The sequence below is a fragment of the Castor canadensis genome, chromosome 7, assembly GCF_047511655.1.
Source record: "Castor canadensis chromosome 7, mCasCan1.hap1v2, whole genome shotgun sequence".
Lineage (NCBI taxonomy): Eukaryota > Metazoa > Chordata > Mammalia > Rodentia > Castoridae > Castor > Castor canadensis.
Genome location: NC_133392.1, coordinates 127,928,494 through 127,948,821, shown reverse-complemented (window position 1 = coordinate 127,948,821; position 20,328 = coordinate 127,928,494). Strand labels below are relative to the sequence as shown.

At 39.3% G+C, this 20,328-nt stretch overlaps 2 protein-coding genes across 4 annotated transcripts in view; one reads left to right on the top strand and one right to left on the bottom strand.

Annotated features, from left to right (window-relative positions):
• Window positions 1-15,876, bottom strand: part of Gpbp1l1 (GC-rich promoter binding protein 1 like 1) — a 52,294-nt gene extending 36,418 nt beyond the window's left edge. Inside the window, exon 1 of one of the 2 annotated variants that reach the window (XM_074080272.1) lies at window positions 15,734-15,876. The gene's annotated coding sequence lies outside the window, so the exon portion shown is untranslated. Of the gene's footprint in view, window positions 1-15,097; window positions 15,258-15,733 lie in introns of those variants that run through there. The other variant, XM_020157643.2, reaches the window with a different exon arrangement.
• A 192-nt stretch (window positions 15,877-16,068) lies between these two features.
• Window positions 16,069-20,102, top strand: Tmem69 (transmembrane protein 69). 2 transcript variants are annotated; one of them, XM_020157644.2, is made up of 3 exons: window positions 16,069-16,857; window positions 17,867-18,001; window positions 19,367-20,102. In XM_020157644.2, the coding sequence occupies exons 2-3, from the start codon at window positions 17,960-17,962 to the stop codon at window positions 20,075-20,077; spliced, it is 753 nt and encodes a 250-aa protein (XP_020013233.2). In that variant the 5' UTR covers window positions 16,069-16,857; window positions 17,867-17,959; the 3' UTR covers window positions 20,078-20,102. The 2 variants fall into 2 exon arrangements, with proteins under 2 accessions (XP_020013233.2, XP_073936375.1); XM_074080274.1 differs by having other exon boundaries at window positions 16,777-16,857; window positions 17,886-18,001.
• Window positions 20,103-20,328: the final 226 nt, after the last annotated feature.

The window sequence follows — 20,328 nt, the reverse complement described above, 5'->3', positions numbered from 1 at the left end:
TTTAGGGTGAACAAAAGGAAGCCATGTTAGAACTAGACCCCACCCTACTGAAGGTTACTTATTGGAAAGTCTCCACATGACCCTAAAGAAAAGTAGACATTCACCTTTAGCCACTTACTAGAAACTCCCCGCCTGGTCTAGAAGGAATGACCTGTTCTTCAGAGATTATTTTGGGAGGGTCAGAGGGGCACTGCGGATTATCCTGCTCAGTGACCTTCCTGGGACTTCTCCATCTCCCTCCTTTTATCCACTCCCAGTCTGTAAGTGGCTGGGGGCTCCAGCTCTCTTGCTGGGGACCCCCTTCCCAGGGCTTCTTCCCAGACAATAAAGCCATCTCTCTGCCTATCCATTCTGAGCCTCTTTCAGTCAAACACTATCTAAACCATTTTCATTTTCTCCAGAGTCCACGTATGTCACTAATCACTCCTTGTGTAACTTCAACTTCTATCTATATTGGCTCCATCCACCCTAACAACAATAAGAACATACACGTTTCACCCCTCCATAAAACAAATTCCTTCCTAGAGCCTAAATTTTCCTCTAAGTACTAAATTAAGGGACTGCTGACCAATAAGGTAACACAAAATACAACTTCAACTTGACAATACTATGTCATATTGCTTTCCAACTAAGTGTTGCCAGTTTACACCATCAGCAGCAGTACTTAAACGAGTTCAGTTTTCCCATACCCTCAAGGATAACTGGACATTATCCTTTGCTGGTGTGTATAAAATGGTTACCATATTATAAGATCTTCCTCAAGGATAACTGGACATTATCCTTTGCTGGTGGGTATAAAACAGTTACCATATTATAAGGTCTTCATTTGCATTTTACAATCTATCAGTTCTTTTGCATTTCATTTTTGGAAAACACCTATTCTTTTCTTTTTTTTTTTTTTGGAGACAGGGTCTCACTATATTGGCCAGGCTTGCCTCTCCAGGGCTCAAGTGAGTGAGACTAAAAGCATGTACCATTTCCAGCTAATACTATTGTGTGTGTGCATATGTGTGTGTGTGTGTGTGTGTGTGTGTGTGTGTGTGTGTGTGTGTGTGTGTGTGTTAACACTGATTGAATTCACTGTCTTGTGCATGCTAGGCAAGAGCTCTACCACTGAACTACATCCTCAGTATTTACTATGTCTTTTGATGAACAAAAGTTCTTAATTTTAGTCAAAATTGTGTATCATTTCCTTTATGATTGACATTTGTCACGTTATTTATTTGGAGACAAGGTCTCACTATAAAGCCCAAGCTAGCCTGAAACTTGTGATCCTCCAGTGTCAGGATCATGAGTCCTGGGATTACAGGAATGAGCCACCATATCCTGCTTTGCTGTCTTATTTATAACTGCCTTTTTTTCCCTCCAAAATCCAAAAAAATTACCTCTATTGTTTTCTCAGTTTTATGGGTTGTGCCTTTTACTTAAGACTTCAATAAGATGGAACTGAATTGTGTGCATTCCTTTCCATGTAAATAACCAATTGCTCCAAAAGCAGTCTTTATCAACTGAGAAAGTCAGTTCTATCATAAACTGTGTTTATATGCACCTGCACACACAGATCTGTCTTCAGGCTTCTGTTTCATTGGCTTTACCTATTCTTATACTACTGTCATATGTCTTAACTATTTTAGCATTATAATAGCATAATATGAAAAAGGGGCTGGTGGAGTGGCTCAAGATGTACAGTGTCTGCCTGGTAATCTGAGGCCCTGAGTTCAAATCCCAGAACCACCAAAAACAAACCAAAATCTAATAGCATAGTATGTAGCAGGGCAAGGCTATTCCCCCTTCCCTCAATAATATATGTTTACTGAAGTCCTTAGCTATTGGCTAAGAACAAGTAGAACAAGTAGAAAAATCTGTTATGATATTGCTTGGAACAACAATGAATCTAGATCAATATGTGATAACTGCATCTTATAATAAATTTTCTAAATTATGAGCATAGTACCTTATTAGGTTTTCTTTTATTGTTGCCATTTTGTTTGCTTGCTGAGATTATATAGTCTTGTGCCACCACACCCAGCTTAGGTCTTCTTTAACATATTTGGATAGTTTTAAGACTTTCTTCAAAAAGAATTTGTAGAGATTTTTTAAAAAAAGACTTATTCTTAAAAAGAGACTTTTTTTTTATGTTGTTATTTCTTTTACATACTTTAATTCACTTTTTTTCCTTTTGGTACTAGGCATAGAACCCACCCGAGTATATGGTAGGTAAATGCTATACCACTGGATCTATATTCATTCCAGCCCATAATGTTATTTCCATTAATTAATTAATTAATTAATTTTTTTAGTGGTACTGGTGTTTGAATACAGGGCCTCACGCTTGCTAGGCAGGCACTGTACTATTTAAGCCACCCCGCCAGTCCCATGTTATTGTCTTTTGGCTGTTTTACTGGTAGCATAAATTATGTTTAGACATCTTGCTATGCTTACAAATTCTAATAATTTGTATTAGAACCCATAAATAATGACAAGAGAAATTCTTGGGACATTTTAACTTTTTTTTAAAACGGTGCTGGGGCTTAAGCATGCACTCTATGGACACGCTAACTTTTAAGTACCTGTTAGGTAGTTAAGAAGTAGAGATGTTAAATAAGGCAGATAAATATGAATCTGCATTTTATGGTAGAAGTATAAAATGGAGGCATCAATTTTATTTAAATCCATGGAGCTATGTGAAATTACCCGTGAATATGAATGTAGAAAGAACCTTAGCAAATTACAACTTTAAAGACAGGACAAAAGGGGGAAAAAAACCAAAAGATACCATGGGAAACCAGAAGCAACGCAGAAAAATGTCTTAAGAAAAGTTGGCATGACTGCTCTATCAAGGGCTATTAAGTAAGATGAAAACTGAATACTGACCACTGGATTTAGCAACATAAAAGGGTCAAACTATGTTGGGAAAGGAGGGCAACAGTAAAAGTGTGATTCAAAGGAACTGGAGACTACAAGTGTAGAAAACTCTTAAGTGTTAATGCAGAACAGAGAGGTGGGGTGATGGCCAGAAGGGTAGGTGTGGTCTAAAGTTATTTTGGTGTATATCAATGCCCTAGTAGAGAAGGAAAATCTAAAGTAGCTGATGATGCAGAAAACTGCTGAAACAATGTCTCTGAGCAGTTCTAAGGAGTGGGATCCGATGTACTTGTAGATACTGGCCTTCAGTGCCTTCATACAAGCTTTATTTACTTAAGAGAACCTAATATCACCATTTTATGTAGCAGGTAAGAAGGCAGATTACGTGAGTACTACTTTAATGAGAATTGAAAGATCTATTGCTTTTATCTTCTCAATGAAATAGAAAGCAAGAACTTTAGTTAACTGTGAATATGGGTGCAAAGGAGTTAGTTGGAAGATATGAGAAAGAGTTAACTGCAGATTGGCCAGGCACCAGTGGCTCATGTCTTTAGTCCTAGCTACTTCAAAGGCTGAGACCAGGAGGATCACAGTTGGAGGCCAGCCCAGGTCCAAAAAAAAAAAAAGTTTTTGCAAACCCCATCTCAACGTGGGGGTGCGGGGGAGCTAGGTGTAGTGACACACACCAGTTGTCCCAGCTTCAGCAAGAAGTATAAAACAGGAAGATCACAGTCCAGACCCAACTGGGCTAAAAACAAGATCCTATCTCCAAACTAACCAGAGCAAAAAAGGAATGAATGTAGAGCACTTGCTTAGCAAGCGCAAAGCCCTGAGTTCAATCCCCCCCACCCTAAGAATCAAAAAAACAAAACAATAACAAGAAAAACTAGAATGAATGACTAAGAGATACAGGAGTTTCACAGCAAGATAAGGGTTCATATTTGTAAGTTACAATGATTTTAAACAAAGATCAGTCATTATAGCTATGTAATTTAAATTATCTACTTTACCATGATTCCCTTTCCCTCAAATTGCTCACTGTTGTCTCACTAACCTACAACCAATTGCCAAAATGCCAATGTCAGTAAAATCCCACCTTTTGCTTACTCTGCTAAATCACTCATGAAGTTGGTTGTGGTTGAAGAAACACAACCATGCTTTTAAACATTTCTGCTCTCTACAAAAATCTTAAGTCAATAGAAAGCCAACTTGTTAATCACCTACCTCAATGGCTTATACCTGCTAACATATTCCATGGCCTTTCCTGGTTTCCTGATATTACATCATTAGTTCAGCAGTTCTCAAATATTAATTGCATCATGCTGTAAAATTTCAAAAAATGTTGTAAGTGTGGTGATGCATGCCTGCAATCCCAGCTACTCAGGAGGCTAAAGCAGGAGGGCTCAAGGCCAGTCCTATCGCAACATAAAAAGGACTAGGGTGTAGAGCTCAGTGGTAGAGTGCTTTCCTAGCATGTTCAAGGCCTGGGTTAAATCCTCAAAACTAGAAAAATGGAAAAAAAAAAAGGTTGTGAGGACTGATACAAGTTGCCCATTTTATTTGAATAAGAACATTTTAAAAAAAGCTTAACACCATCATTTCATTGAAGAAAAGGCAATGATGTCATAAAGACAAAGCTTGGAGAAAAAGTCAACTCATCTTAAGTTAGCACTTTTAACATCAGTAATATTCACGAAGGGCTAGTGCGATCTTTGAGAGCAGCACCACTAGCACACACTCAGCTAAGGTATCTTGGTCTTCTCTCTACCCTATGATTATTTCTTTTCTGACTTTTTCTTTTCTCCTGTGAATATAACGGTTCCTTAAGACTTCAATGTAGTACTCTGCTTATTTCCTTGTACTGTCTTCATGTCTCATTCATTTTCAAGGTTTCAGGTCTCATTTTTTAGGTGTGTTAAATTTGTGCTTCATTAGGGTGGGAGTGATCATGCGTGTAATCCTAACCAATTGGAAGACAGAGATCTGGAGGATGGCAGTTCATTACCAGTCAGGTAAAAAGTTCACAAGACCCCATCTCAACCAATAAAAGCTGGATATGGTGACATGAATCTATCATCCCAGTTATGAGGGAAACATAAATAGGACTGTGGTCCAGGAAAAAAAAAATAGAGACCCTATTCTAAAAATAACTCAATCAAATAGGACTGGAGGCAATGGTTCAAGTGGTAGAGTGCCTGCATGAGGCCCTAAATTCAAATCCCTGCACTGAAGAAGGGGGGAAGGAAGAAGGGGAGAGGGAGGGAGGGGGGAGAGGGGGAGAGAGAAAGAGGGGGAGAAAGAGAGGGGGAGGGGGAAGAGGGGAGAGGGGGAGGGAGAGAGAGAGAGAGAGATCTTAGAGGGCTGAGTATGTAGCTCCTTGTAAATCCTAGCTACTCAGGAGGCAGAGATCAGAAGGATCACTGTTGGAAGCCAGCCCAGTTCGTGAGAACCTATCTTGAAAAACTCTTCACAACAAAAATAATAATAGGGCTGGTGGAGTGGCTTAAGGTGAAGGCCCCTAGTTCAAGCTCCAGTAACGCAAAAAAAAAAAGAAAACTTTGTAAATATGGCATTTCTGTATATATAAGAAACTACTACCATGGTTATTAAAACATATATGTGGTCTGCTAGCATATGATTACATATGCTATTATGAGTTCAGAAAATAAACTTATTTATAAGCCAGGAGCCAATGGCTCATGCCTATAATCCTAGCTATTTGGGAGACTGAGATCGGAGGATCACCATTTGAGGCTAGCCAAGGCAAACAGTTCACAAGACTCCATCTCCCAAATAACCAGAGCAAAATGGATACCTCCAGTATAGTGCTTGCTTTGTAAGCACAAAGCCCTGAGTTCAAACCCCAGTTCCACAAAAAAAAAAAAAAATTTTTTTTCTACTACAAACTCAATGATAATGTGTTTCTGTCAAAAATATAATTTACCCTGCTCATAAGAGGTGCTTAAGAAAATTCATGTGAAGTGAAATATGACAGATACATATGAAATAATATAAAGTAGGACACATAAAACATTACCTTGAGTTACTAATTCATACTTTAAAACCTGAGTATCAGGAGATACTACTTCACATCTATCAAACTAACAAAAGAAAATTCTGACACTATCAAGTATTGATGAAGATGTGACACAAATAAGGAATTCTCATATATTACTTTGGAAAAGAAGTTGGCAAAAGAATGAAGTGATGAAACCTCTATGACTCACTGTTAAAAGAATCCATTTTGTGACAAAATACCTGAGATTGGGTAATTTATAAAGACCAGAGATTTATTTCTCACAGTTCTGGAGGCTGGAAAGTCCAAGACTGAGGGGCCCAAATGTGGGGAAAGGTTTCTTGCTATATAATTAATGATCAGTCAAAAGGCAAGTGAGCACACAGGAAGGAGGGAAAAGGAAAAGGGGGTAGGAATTCATTCTTTTTATCAGGGACTCACTCCTAAAATAACTAATCTACCATGAGCAGTATTAATGCATTCATGAGAGCTTTACCCTCATGATCTAATCACATCTTAAAGTTTCCACCTTTAGAGAGGCTCGAGTGGTAGAATGGCTGCCTAGCAAGTGTGAGGCTAAATGTCCAACACATGAATTTTGTAGGACACATTAAAACCATAGTACTCGCCAATTCTAATCACAAATGTTCGCAAGAAGTACTGATAAAGGGCTAGAGGTATGGCTCAAGAGATAGATCTTCCTCATAAGGTCAGAGTTCAAACCCCAGTACCATCCCTCCAAATACATACAACATGGGTGTACTTTGAAAATATTATATTTCATGAAAGAAGACACAAAAAACCACAGTATATGATTCTGAATATATGAAATGTCCAGAATAAGCAAATCCAGAGAAAGTAGATTAGCAGTTGCCAAGGGTTCAGAGGAAACCGCTAATGAATACAGGGTTTCTTTCTTGGGTGATACAAATGTTCTAAAATTGGTAGTAATCACTGCAAAACTCTGAAAAACTATACTAGAAACCACTAAATTGTACACTTTAGATGGGTGTACTTTGTGTTATATAAATTATAACTGAATAAAGCTCCCCTCGTCTAAGATATTAGGCCAGGGATAAGGGACTGGTAGCTCTTTTTGTGACAATATACTACCACACAAATTAGTGTTTTGTTGCAAGGGGAGGAGACTATTTAATATGTGGATCAGATCATCCAAGATTGGTCTTAGCATTACTATAGTAGTAAAGTGTTTTATAATATGAGCAAAATGAGAAATAACTATGTTGTATTCCAGACAAAAATGTTCAAATTTGACTCCCAAGATTTTTTTCCCTAAAAACTTGAGAATAAGGAAAAATTCAAAATGGAAGAAGGTACATGATACCCCAAGGACACACTCACAAAACCATTCTCAGGACAAATGACCCAGTCAGTCTCAAAGTTAGTGTCACTGAAAAGTAAGAATTATTGTAGATTAAAGGAAAATTAAACTAATATGCAACAAGGCCCAGGATCAGATACTAGTCTGGATAGCTACTGTAGTGAACATTTTTTGTGGCAGCTAGGGAACTTTGAAAAATACCTAGGAATATGAAAAAAAGAAAAAAAAAAAAGCAACAATTGTTAATAGTAGTAACTTCTGGGTGATGAAAATGTCAAGTGCTTTGCTTATATACTGTAATCCTAGCTTCCTGGGAGGCAGAGATCAGGATGATTGACGTTTGAAGCCAGCCTAACAAATAGTTTGATACCCTGCCTGGTGCTGGTGGCTGACACCTGTATTCTTAGCCACTCAGGAGGCAGAGATCAGGAGGATCGTGGTTCAAAGCCAGCCCTGGGCAAATAGTTGGTGAGATCCTATCTTAAAGAAAAAAATCCAACACGGAAAAGGACTGGTGAAAGGCTCAAGGTGTAGGCTCTGAGTTCAAGCCCCAGTATCGCACCCCACACAATACCCATACTAAAAAATGGCTGGCAGAATGGCTCAAGTGATAAGAGTACCACCTAGTAAATACAAGGCCCTGAGTTCAAATTCTGGCACCACCAAAACAAAAAACAACCACCACCAAACAACAACAACAACAAAAAACCATAAAACTACCCTAAATAGAAGCAGTAACAAAATTTTCTAGGAATAGCGAAATGTACAAATCAGGGTCGCTGGGGAGGCTGGTACCAGGGTTTGAACTCAGGACCTAGTCTTGCTAGACATGCACTCTACCATTTAAGCCACGTCTCCAGCCCATATTTAGGTAGTCTAACCAGAAAATAAAATTATCAGAATGCAACTGGAAGTTCAGAGAATGAGAGGCTCCTTGACTTGGCAGTCAAAACGAATGCCAAGGTCACACCACAGGAAAAGTCTGCTTAGGAAATTGCCCCAGCTAGCAATACCACCACCAACACAATAGTCACTGGAATGAATTCCAATTGTCCTCACTTCTTTGCATTTCAGTAGCACAGTCATACATCCCAGATCTAGGTGCCAGGGGTCCAAGACTAAGAGTGCATCTATATGTCTGTGTATTTGTGCACACCTTTCCAGCATCCTCTCCCAATTAATAGTTGCAAAAAGGCAAATGTAAGGAGTTAAAACAGCACAAACCAAACAAACAACAAAGGATCATTTTAAAGACCAATTAGTATAAAGTTCAACACAAGAAGCCTGCCAGTCTTGCAACCAGTAATAAACTTTAATCACTGTGCTTTCTGTTTCACTGTTCCAAAATATGCTTCCTAAAAACTAATTTCAGAAAAGTATTAAACAGTAATATTTATAACTCAGGTAGTTCATCTTTTCAGTATTTTCTTATTCAAAGGTCATAAGCACTTGCTGCAACCAAACCTAACAATACTATCCCACAAATAAATTCACTAAAACTGAATTTAGCTAAATCACAACAGTTCCAAGAATGGCTGGCTACAATAAGACCAAGATAAGGTTAATTCTATCAGAGTCCAGGCTACAGAACAAAAAACAGAAGCATTCATTCTGTTACCTTTAATTCTAGCTACTAAGATTCAGATAACTAGCCAGACATGGTGGTGTATGCCTATGATTCCCAACTACTCAGGAGGCGTAGGTAGGAGGATCTCGGTTTGAGGCCAGACTGGGCAAAAAAACTAAAAGACCCTATCTGAAAAATAACTAAAGCAAAAAAGGCCTGGAAGCCTAACTGAAAGTGGTAGAGTACCTAGTAAGCACAAGACCCCGAGTTCAAATCTCAGTACTACAAAAAAAAAAATCAGGTAACTAAGCAGATTAGATTTATACAAGATTCAGAAACCATTTTTTTAAAACAGCAAAAATGTTTCAAGGCATTTGCTCAGAAAGTCACAACACTAAACATACTACAAACAAGGAGTAAAGATAACATTTTTACTGGCCAGGCAGGGTGGTCCAAGCCTATAATCCCAGCTACTCAGGAAGTGGAGATTGGGAGGGAGGTTCAAGGCTAGCATAGGCAAAAGGTTAGCAAGATCCCCATCTCAGCAAACAAGCAATGCACAGTGGTACATGCCTATACTCTCAGCAATGCAGGAAGTGTAGGTAGGAAGATCATGGCTTGAGGTTCATCCCAGGCAAAAATGAGACCTTACGTGAAAAATAATGCAAAAGTAGTTGTTTAGGCATGGCTCACGTGGTCCAGAGATCAAACCCCAGTAACTGCCAAAAGAAGATAACTTTTATCAAATAGTTTCAAGCTACACTGACCTTGAAAGGGTATAGTTTTGCATGATTATAACTAAATAGGCTATTTGTGACATTTAAAACACTATAAAATTTTTATAATTCAGAGATTTAACAGCAGTGACTATTTGCTTATATTACAAGACAGTTTACTCAGAAACTTTTCTAAAAATTTCTTGTCAAGAATAGTCTTGTTACCTTAAAAGCAACTGAGGCCAATAGGAAAAGGGGACCAGGAACTAGAGAAAAGGTTAGATCAAAAAGAATTAACCTAGAAGGTAACACGCACAGGAAATTAATGTGAGTCAACTCCCTGTATAGCTATCCTTATCTCAACCAGCAAAAACACTTGTTCCTTCCTATTATTGCTTATACTCTCTCTTCAACAAAATTAGAGATAAGGGCAAAATAGTTTCTGCCAGGTATTGAGGGGGCTGGGGGGGGAGAAGAAGGGGTCGGAATGGGTGGTAAGGGAGGGGGTGGGGGTAGAGGGGAGAAATGACCCAAGCCTTGTATGCACATATGAATAATAAAACAATAAAAAAAAAGAATAGTTTTGTTTCTAGCCCATACATTACTTCTAAGTTAGAGGAACAGATTCTCAACCTACTTGGTTTTCCTACATACTAACTGTGTGATCTTGGGTAAGTCATTTCACAAACTTTTTTTGCTTCAAATCCCTATTTGTAATTTGGAGACTGTTGGATTGTTGCTGGTAACAAAATTGAGAGAATATAAGTAAAGTGTTACTTCTGTCTTCTGTAGAATTATAGAAGAATAAAAATCTCCAAATTCACGGACTCCTCCCAAGCCCCAAATTGCAATCTAAGACTCTATTATTGATTACCAATTTTTAGAAAATCAGGAAAGCCTAGAATGTGAGAAACTGCAGGACGAATGACCTGGTTTCCTTAACAAAGTGCCAGGGCAAAAAAAACCAGAGGAGAAACATACACATGAAAAAGGCCAATTGTAATATGTGGGACCTGGATCCTGACTCAAATAACTTAGAAAAGTCAACAGAAAATATCTAAGAAGGAAAAACTCCTGTGCAGATTTCACTGGATTCATGTAGATGATATTCATTAAAAACAATATAACCTAACAACACACAGTGCTCCCTGCAGACATACATTATAAAAAATTATATTTCTTATAAATATAAATATATAATTATATCATTAACATAATATATAAATAAATATATAAATACAATATAAATACAAATATCTTATAAATAAATTTCTTACAAATATTATTTCTATTATATGTATCATGACAACCCTAGGAAAAAGTACTGTATTATCTTCATATAACAGATGAGGAAACAGGCACAGAATCTTATCTAAGTAACTCACCCAAGGTCACAAAGTTCTAAGTGGCAAAATTGACACCTGAATCCAGGTTGTCAGCCTACAAAGTTGGTGCCTACTCTTCAAGGGCATATTATGCCATCTCTCTGTGTAATGAGGTGGAATCTGACCTTTAGAGTCTTAGAAAGGTGCCTGAATCTTCATTTCTTACTCTGTATATACACATGTAGAATAGTATCACTTATTTTAAACAAGCACTAAAAAGAATAATAAAATTAAGTATTCGACTCTTTTACAGCATCTAGCTTATTAAGTCTACAATAAATGGCTGCCATTACCTTTTCCACCATATCTGGTAAAACTAGTAAAAAGCAGAGTAATCCATAAACAGCATGAAAACTGGAATAGCTCAAGCATTTTTTTTTTTTTTGGTGCTGCTAGATTCTAACCAAGGGCCTGGCACATGTTGTGTGGTAGACAAGTGCTCTACCACTGAGGTATCTCTCTAGCCTTAGCTCTATCCAAAGACCCCTTAACCCAACTTTTCTGCAAATTTATAAAGCAGGGTCAGCAATTATTCAGAAGACAAGTTATATACATACTGAAATTTAAACTTCTAAGTACAAACAAGAGTTTTCAAGCTAAATTTAAAGTATAGCCAGTCTCAATGAGATTTCTGAGAAAAAATGTTTTTATTCCATTCAAACCTACTGTTCAACCTTTCTTCATGCTGGTGATTTAGCCTGAAGTTTGGACAACATAAGACAAAGTACTCTGATCACAGAAAGAGACAATCAACTTAATAAATATGTTTAAATCAACTACTTTAAGATAGCTGGGGTAGAAGTATAGCTCAGTGGTAGAGAGTGTGTCTAGTATGTGCAAAGCCCTGGGTTTGATCCCACAATCACAATAAATAAATAAATATGTGTGTGCATGTATACATGTATACATATATATGTATATATATAGAGGGAGAGAGAGAGAGAGAGAGAGAGAGAGAGAAGGAATGAGAAGGAGACCTGAAAGCTATGTTGTTATACAAGTGTTTTTTGTGCTTAACCTGCCCAGCTATAAAGTTCTTTGCTGGCAGGAATGTTTTTATGGACACCCATATATTCCCAGCCCCTAGTACACTGAAACTGGCACCACAGCACAGCCTCCAGAATTTCTTGAAAAGAATTAATGAGCTGTTTTAATGAAAAATCACTTGCCCACCACACCTACTGAAGGCTATTTGCTTTAGTAAAGAAAAACTAAATGGCCTCTTTAAATACTTGCTTAGTATATTTGAAATCACCTATAAAATTCAATTTTCATCACATTAGGTAATGTACCTTACAACTAATTAAGATATAGCTATGGACAAAAGTAGTTTAGTTTCTTTTACTGAAATTATTTTTTTATTTTAGGTAGTTTTGTTTGGGGCAGACTTCAGTGGGAAACAGAAATCACTGAGTATGATTTAGAAGTAACTTGAGGTGTTAGGTCTCCAACAGTACAACCATATATTAAATTCCAGACAACATTAACCATGGAGACTTTATGAGGTAGCATGTTATCTCTGCCCCACTTAAGATTCCACTCCCCAATTTGATAAATCACAAACCAAAATTTATCTTTTCTGTGAACTACTTTTTAAGTTGGGATCCCTTAAAAATGTTTATGTCTCTCATCTTCCCAATAGTCTTACTTTCATGTTTAAGGGCAGCAGTCAGGGCTGGAGGGTATATCACCCCAGCAGGGCCCTGGCATAGGATGTGTGAGGCCCTTGGTCAATCTCTGGCATTGCAAAATAAATAGATAAATAAATAAATAGCATAAAACAACAACAAAAAAAATCTCTCCCAGTTAAAGGCAGCAGTTAAACACAATGGCTTAGAAACAGAATGCTTATGCTCGCATAGAGGCATGGTTATCTACTGACTGAATGAGTCTCTGCCTCATTTTTCTCAACTACAAAATGGGGGATGAAACAGTATCTACTCATAGAAGTAAGTAAGTTAGTAAATATAAAGCACTTTGAGCAGCAGTCTCTCCCTGGCATGTTAAGACTTAAACCATAAAAGATACGCTATTTTTTGAAATATGATTCAGAATTGTGTGTTTTATCTTCAACTGAGCATTACAAAATAAATCATAGGCTGGGAGTACATAGTCAGTGTCGCCTACCATTCAAAGGGCCCTGGGTTCAATCCCCATCATGGAGAAAAAAAAGTGCAAGTGTGCATGTGGATTTACGCAGAAATGTATTCCCATACTTCTTATTCTAAGGTAATTAAAATGGCTGAATGTGCCCTCCTCAGCTAAGATTTTAAACAACTACTGGTGAGTTTTCTAATTCATAAACTCTATTCATTCAAAATAAAAACTTTTCATTTCCCCCCAAAACTTCAAGAGCTCTAAAAGAAACTATCCAGAATCAATGGAAAGAATGTCTATAATATGTACAAATTGTTTTCAGTACCCTAAAAAAACAAAATAGTAAAAACAAATTTTAAAAAACCCAGTGAAAAAGAAATTAAGAGATCTCATCCAAGTACAGTATGTAGCAATGTCAAGACACAAATCACTAGCTTTTAATTTTTTGTGTGTGTGGTACTTGGGTTTGAACTCAGGGCCTCACACCTGCTAAGCAGGTGCTCTTGCCACACCACCAGCCCCATTAACTTTTAATTTCTATGAAAAAAAAGTGAGTCATTTTTGTGTAAGACCAACAAAATAATTTAAGAATTAAAAAAACTTCAAGGGGAATAAACAAAAATAAACTTTTGTGTTTGAAAGAGTGTATGAAAGTAAGTTGAAACTGGCTCCCTAGGAAACATTACTGTTTAACTTACTATTCAAAGTTCTCATTCACAATTAGCATTCTATATAACACAAAGCACCGTTACAAACACTGAAATACTGTTTTTGGTTTTCAATCTATACCATTTTTGTTTTCAGTTGAAACTTCTGGATCTATTTTTATTTTTTAGCAAAAAAAAAACCACAGCGTTTTGTTTAAAAAGGCACAACACTCAGGCACTCCGCAACTAAACTATGTTTTCACTTGCTGAATGTTTTCGCAAGAGCATTTCACTTGTAAATGTCTCAAAATTTAACAGCACTATAGATAGGAAAGACCTAAATTTAAGTCTACTGAAAACCACCACTCACGTTACTTGGTGATGCGATTTACAGATAACTTGTTACTAAACTAAAAAACGAACCACCATTAACTCCGTGTTTTCTTTTTATGCAATAAATACCAAAGTTAAAAAGTATTCAACAAATACGACGAGCCAACCTAAGAGCACAAAATTAGCAGATAAAATTAACATCACAGCATAATTTCAATACTACCAGCACCTACCAAAAAAAAGAAAAAAGAAAAAACCACACCCATTCTTATGTAAAGTTTTGAAGTAAGCAAACTTCGTGAGCCTCACCTTTATTTTCACCAACCATAAGAAGTGTTCAAGGTAAGACGCTCAATGGAAAAAAAAAAATCAAAAGATCAAAAGATCCAATTAATGTCCCACGGGAAAAAAACGACTAGAATATTACAATGTATTATTGCGATTAAGTTATCAAAGATCGGGGGACTTCCCCAAGTTACAGCCATTTTAGATTCAGTCTTTTTGTTGTTGTTTTTCTTTTTTAATTTCACGGGGTGGGGAAGTTAAAATGGAATAGAAGAACCGATCAGAACACTTCAAGATCGGCCAATCTTTCGTCCGTGGCAGGGGGCCTGCTAGACACTGGACCGACTAATTACTAGAAAATGTCTCGCCACGGAGAACCCGGACGCCGGGCGTGAAAGCGCTCCTTCTCCCCTCAGAACCCTACCTTTGACTTACGCGACTTTTTCCTTCTTAGGTTTTTCTCAATAGGAAAACAAGCCTCTGGCTCTCATTTTAAGTAAAGAAAAACAAACCCGTAAACAAGTCTCTCGAACGCCACCAAGCCCCAACGCCTGGACGGGAGCCCAAAAGTCGCAGGTGAGCGTTCCGACCCACAGACCAAAGTTGCAGAGGGAGCCACCGCCACGCTCGGGTGCAAGGCTCCATGCGCGTGGGGGAGGGGGGCGTCCTGCCCACACCACCCGAGGGCTCTGCTCACCCCTCCCGGACGGACCCGCACACAACCACCTGTGAGAGACCCTCCTTAAACTAGTTTTAACCCACAGCGGGTCAGGAAGCGGGTGGAGTCCCGCGCCGTAACGACTCCGGGGTCCCCTACTGATCCGTTTCCGGAATTCTCACTCACCCGGCAGCGGCGGGGTTCCAGTCAAAAACAAGACAAGGCGTCTGAGAACCCGTTTCCAGCTTCTCAGACCGGTAAAGATGACTAGCCTACAATCATAACAAAGCTCTTCCCAAAATGGCTGCCCGGCCCACAAGGCCCAGGAGGGGCAAACCGGGTGGAGGAGGAGCGGACGACCCGCTGGGCCCGCCCCCTGTCCCTACGACCCCGCCCCGCGCGCACACACACTACGCGCGCGCGCACACACACACGCACGTACGCGCACAGGTCTGGCTTCGTTGACCTTATGGAGATACCGCGCCTCACGCTGTCAGCGCTGGGCTGCAGGATCGGCGGTTACCCCCTGCTCCGCCCCCAGCTCTCTTGGCTCCAGGCGGAGCACAGTGATCTTCTCCCCTTTGCCTTTCCTCGCGCTGCTTGTGAGGTAGAGAACAGCGGAGTTCAGTACGCTTCCTCAAAAACCCCGGGCCAATACTCGGAACTGAGCGTAGGTGAACGAGTGGGTGGGCGTGTAAATGTGTACCCGTTCTTCCCCACCCATTCTTCACCTTCCGACAACGACCTCTGGGCAAGCACGCGTCGCCAAACTATCTTTACAGTATTAGCAAACCAGTTTCGGAAAAGCGTGTGTTTTCCTACCCGCTCACACCTTCCGCTCCTTCCTTTCACGTGTCACGGCGCTGAGACTCCAGCCCCCAGCAGGCCACAGAGCTGGCTCCAGAGGCCTGTGCGGCGGGGCCTGCGCGGCTGGGCCCGCGCGCTACCGGCTGGGAGTGGTAGTTCTCGGGCACCGCGGGCGTCGCGCCCCCCTCCGGGCGACGGGCGGGTTTCTGGCGGAGCCTGCGCCTCTGGCAAAGATGGGGGGGGGGGGGAGGGCCGGGAGAAACAAAAAAAAAACTCATTGGGTATCGCTCGACTGGAAGGGGCGGTGCCGCCATGCCAGAGGAGAAAATAAAAGTGAAAGCCAAGGCGGACTAAAAGCTATTGCTCTTAGGGAGACTTCGCCGCGGCCTTAACTTGTAAAGAAAGCTAAACCTTTTAAGGGATGGATTCCTAGAATCCTGAGGAATGGATGAACTGTCTGGTGTGGACCCCTAAATAAATGAACTCTCTCTTTTGTCTTCAGCTTTATCCATAAAGACGTTAGGACACCCAAATTGCCTACTGTCAATTCTTTGACAGAGAAGGACTTGCCCAAGGTTACGCAGCCAAGAAATAAACTGAAGCCTAAGGTGGCAGGACTAATGATTTCCTGGATCACCCCCAAGCTCTAGGTTCCTAACGCTCCACCTTGATTCATAGAAGTGAAAATCCTGCTTTTTGTATTCTTTATTCCTTAATGAAGTTTCTAGAACCTAGCAAAGAAAATAGAAGTAAAAACAGTGTTCTCCCAGTATCAGTAGTGGTGGGAAAGGACCCATTTGCAGAGTGAGATGTATCCCGTCGATCCAAAACTCAGTTGTTTTGCAAAGTTAAAAAAAAAAAAGTCTGAAGACAGATTCTGCTGGCTGGAAGCCCTGGAACAGAGACCGTAAAGGTACCTTGTTCGACAGCCGACTTCAACAAGAATATTGATTTATTATTTCTAGTAGTAGTGAATGGCCCCTACGGACGTAGGAACCGCTTTAGCGCAAGTCAAGTCCAACCCGGACTCATTTTTGTTCAGTTCTCAGGAAGTAGCTGCACTGGCCGGAAATGCCATTTCCACGAGTCCCTTCTGTTCTTGCAGCTCAGCATTTCATATTCCCGCGTGACGCTAGCAAGTAAGTATCAGGGCCGCCAAGGGTACAAGTTGGGGAGTCATCAAGGGTTGGTAGTAAGTGGGTACTTTTGGCCAAGGTGTCTCAAGGATCTTTGCTTATAAACTCCGCCTCTTTTCCTAAGATGTTTGCTGGAGGCTTACACTTTGCCGGCGTGCCGTTGGGAAAATAGAATCATTATAGAGAGTTTTCACCTGAAGTGGGCGGATTAACCCTGAGGTCTCTGCTCATAATCTTCGCATCACTTTTACCTTTAATACTTGTGAATTGGGAAATACGTTAGGGAATACCCGGAAGTGGAGAATTAATGCACTTAAAACATAGTTACAGTGCCTGACTCACAGCTAAACTGCATTTATTGCTGCTGTCATTATTTTGACCTATAAAGTCTGGAGCCCCATAGTAGGTAACTAAGGTGGGTACACAATCAAAAGGAACAGAAAAAACTTCCTTTTTTTGTTTTGTTGGTATTAGAGTTTGAAAGAGCTTTCCGCTTGCTAGGTAGGCGCTCTACCAGCTCTATTTGTGTTGGATATTTTCGAGATAGGGTCTCTCCAACTATTTCCCCGATATGGCTTGGAACCGTGGTCCCCCTGATCTCTGCCTTCAGAGTAGCTAGGATTGCAGGCGTGAGCCACTGGCACTCCGCAGAAACTTCAGTTTTAAAGATGAGAAAACTATAGCAAGCATGAGGCCCTGAGTTCAAACCCCAGTATGGAAAAAAAAAAGAAAATAACAACAACAAAAAAAATGAAGCATTTTGTCCACTATACAGCTAGGAAGTAGTAGAGGTGTTTGTAAAATCCAGATCTTCTGTCTGTGCTACACCCAAACGGCCAAAACCAAAAGAACAGTTTGAGGAAGAAAAACATCTATTTCCTTAATGTGTTTCTAGTTCTTTGAAAACAATAATTTTGTTTTGAAAGGAAATTGTTATGTGGAAGAAATTCTCATGAGTTACTAATTTTTACAAATTTATTTGAGGATAATTGATATATTGTTTTTAACACAGCAACATGCTTCTGATTCAGCTCCTTCACTGAAAAACTACATTAGTCGGTGCTGCTTGGCCTGCTCCTGAACAATACTTTCTATAGAGGCCAGTATGCTTCACTTTATCCAGAGATTTTCTCATGCATCTTCAAAGGTTGGTTTATTCAGCAAATATTGAGCATTGTTTACCAAGAATTGCTCTGGCTGGGGCCATAGCAGTAAAAACAAAACTAAACTAAATGACAAAATGTTTATTTATTGGCAGCAGTGAGGTTTGAACTCAGGGCCTCATGCTTGCTAGACAAGCACTCTGTTTATCCCCATGTATTCAATTCAAGTGGGTGGGACAACGACGACAACGGGGTGAGGGGGAATGGATGGATGGGACTGGATGAAAATAAAATAAAGGTAAAATATTTAATATGTTATGTGGTAAGTGCTGTGGAGAACTGTAAAGCAGGGAAGAGGAATAGGGGGCATCAAGAATAGATGCAGGATTGCACTAAAGTGGGTCAGAAATGAGGGAATAGCCATGCAGGTAGTTGAAGGAAGATCATTTCAAATGGAAACAAAAGGGGGAAAAGTCCCAAGATGAGATTATTACTAGCATGTTTTTGAAGACTCAACCAAGATTCTTAAATAACTTTCAGTTTTTATCTCATCCAACATTTTTTGACTTATTGTTCTGCTTAGTTGAAGTCTAGCATCTGCTCACTTAGGCACAGAATGGGAAAGGAAGAGAATTTTGATGGAGGTTTGCATAGGATATTAACTATATTATATATATAAAAAATAGGAGCCTTAAACTAACTAGAGACAGGTTAGGGAAAGCTTCAAGCTAAATTTTGAAAGATGAAGTAATTTTCCTAAATTGCTAAGTAGAGGAAGCTAGAATTATAGGCAAGGACATGTACAAAGAATGTATGCAGCATTTATAAAGCTAAATTGGAAAGTAGATTTTCTTTTCTCTACATAAAATAGCATTACCATAGTAATCGGTGCTGCTGCTTTTGCAACATAGAAGAAGCAGTTTAGAAGACTAAGTGCTAAAGACCTAGATTTACCTGCTCCTCTTTCAGGTACTTCTCTCATGGGATAAAGATAGTGGGAGGTTTTGTTTATTTATTACAGATTTTTATTCACTAATTTATTTTGCATGTTGTATAGCAACTTTTGTGTTTTAATAATTTTTTCATAGTTATTTTTTAGTTGGCATAGTAATTGTACTTCTATATGGAGTAAAGTGTATTGCTGTTTAATACCAACAGTAACATTACTGTGTGGTTAGTTCAACCTGTCTGTAAAATCTGATGTCATAACAGAAAACAGATTTTTTGGTTTGTTTTTGTTTCAGATGGGAACTAAGAAATCTTGTGGGATTTTTTGTTTTTTGCAGTGCTGGGGTTTGAACTCAGGGATTTAAGCTTGCTAGGTAGGTGCTCTGCTGCTTGAGACATGTTCCCACCTGTTAGGGATTTTTGTTTTTTAATTTTGTTTTCTGGTTCTATTTTCTTTACAGATACTGAAGTATCCTTTCACAACTAGACTAGGAACCAGCAAAATAGATGCATTTTCTTTCAAGACATCTCTCCAATGGCACATTTTCCCTTTGTTTCCAAGGCCTCACATTTTCCCGTCATTTCAAGCATGTATGAGCAAGACACAATGCTATCATATGTCACCATGCTGCTTTAAGAAAAAGCAGAAGCAAACAGATCTTCCAGCCAGGCCACCAAGGAACATCACTTACCTGCTTCACAGCCCAAAGCCAGCATTATATGTAACTCTGGGAGGACTGATCCCCTTTGTTGCTCCACCACTGGTCATGGTCATGACAAAGACTTATATCCCCTTATTAGCTTTTACTCAGGTAGCTTATGGGGCCAGTTTCCTATCTTTCTTGGGAGGGGTCAGATGGGGCTTTACTCTGCCAGAAGGTAGTCCAGCCAAACCAGACTACCTTAATTTAGCAAATAGTATAGCTCCTCTTTTGTTTTCATGGTTTGCCTTTCTAATTTCTGAAGGACTCAGAGAAGCTATAGTCATAGTAATGATAGGTTTGGGGATAGCATTACATGTTGATCTTTTTCTCTTGCCATGTTATCCCAACTGGTTCAAAGCCCTAAGGATAGTAATCACTTTAGTGGCCCTTTTTTCACTTGCAGTCACTGTAGTACTTGAAGATATTTATCCAGAGAAAGGACCCAAGAGACCTCGCCAAGTCAAATAAATATAAAACTACTTTGTTGATAATATTATTAGTATGTTGACTACAAGCATTGTGAAGTATTTTAGTATTACCTTTTTCTACCTCTCTTATTTGGCTTTTCCCCCCACTCATGGTAATTTCTTAGGTTCTTTCTCATTTCTCTCTCTCTTTTTTTTTTTTTTTTTGCAGTACTGGGATTTGACATCAGGGCCTACAACCTTGAGCCACTCCACCAGCCCTTTTCTGTGATGAGTTTTTTCAAACTGTTTGCT

Coding starts and splice junctions, on each gene's coding strand:
- Tmem69 (XM_020157644.2), top strand. CDS start 17,960: ATGCTTCACTTTATCCAGAGATTTTCTCATGCATCTTCAAAG. Junction 18,002..19,366: donor TTTCTCATGCATCTTCAAAG/GTTGGTTTATTC, acceptor TTTTCTTTACAG/ATACTGAAGTATCCTTTCAC.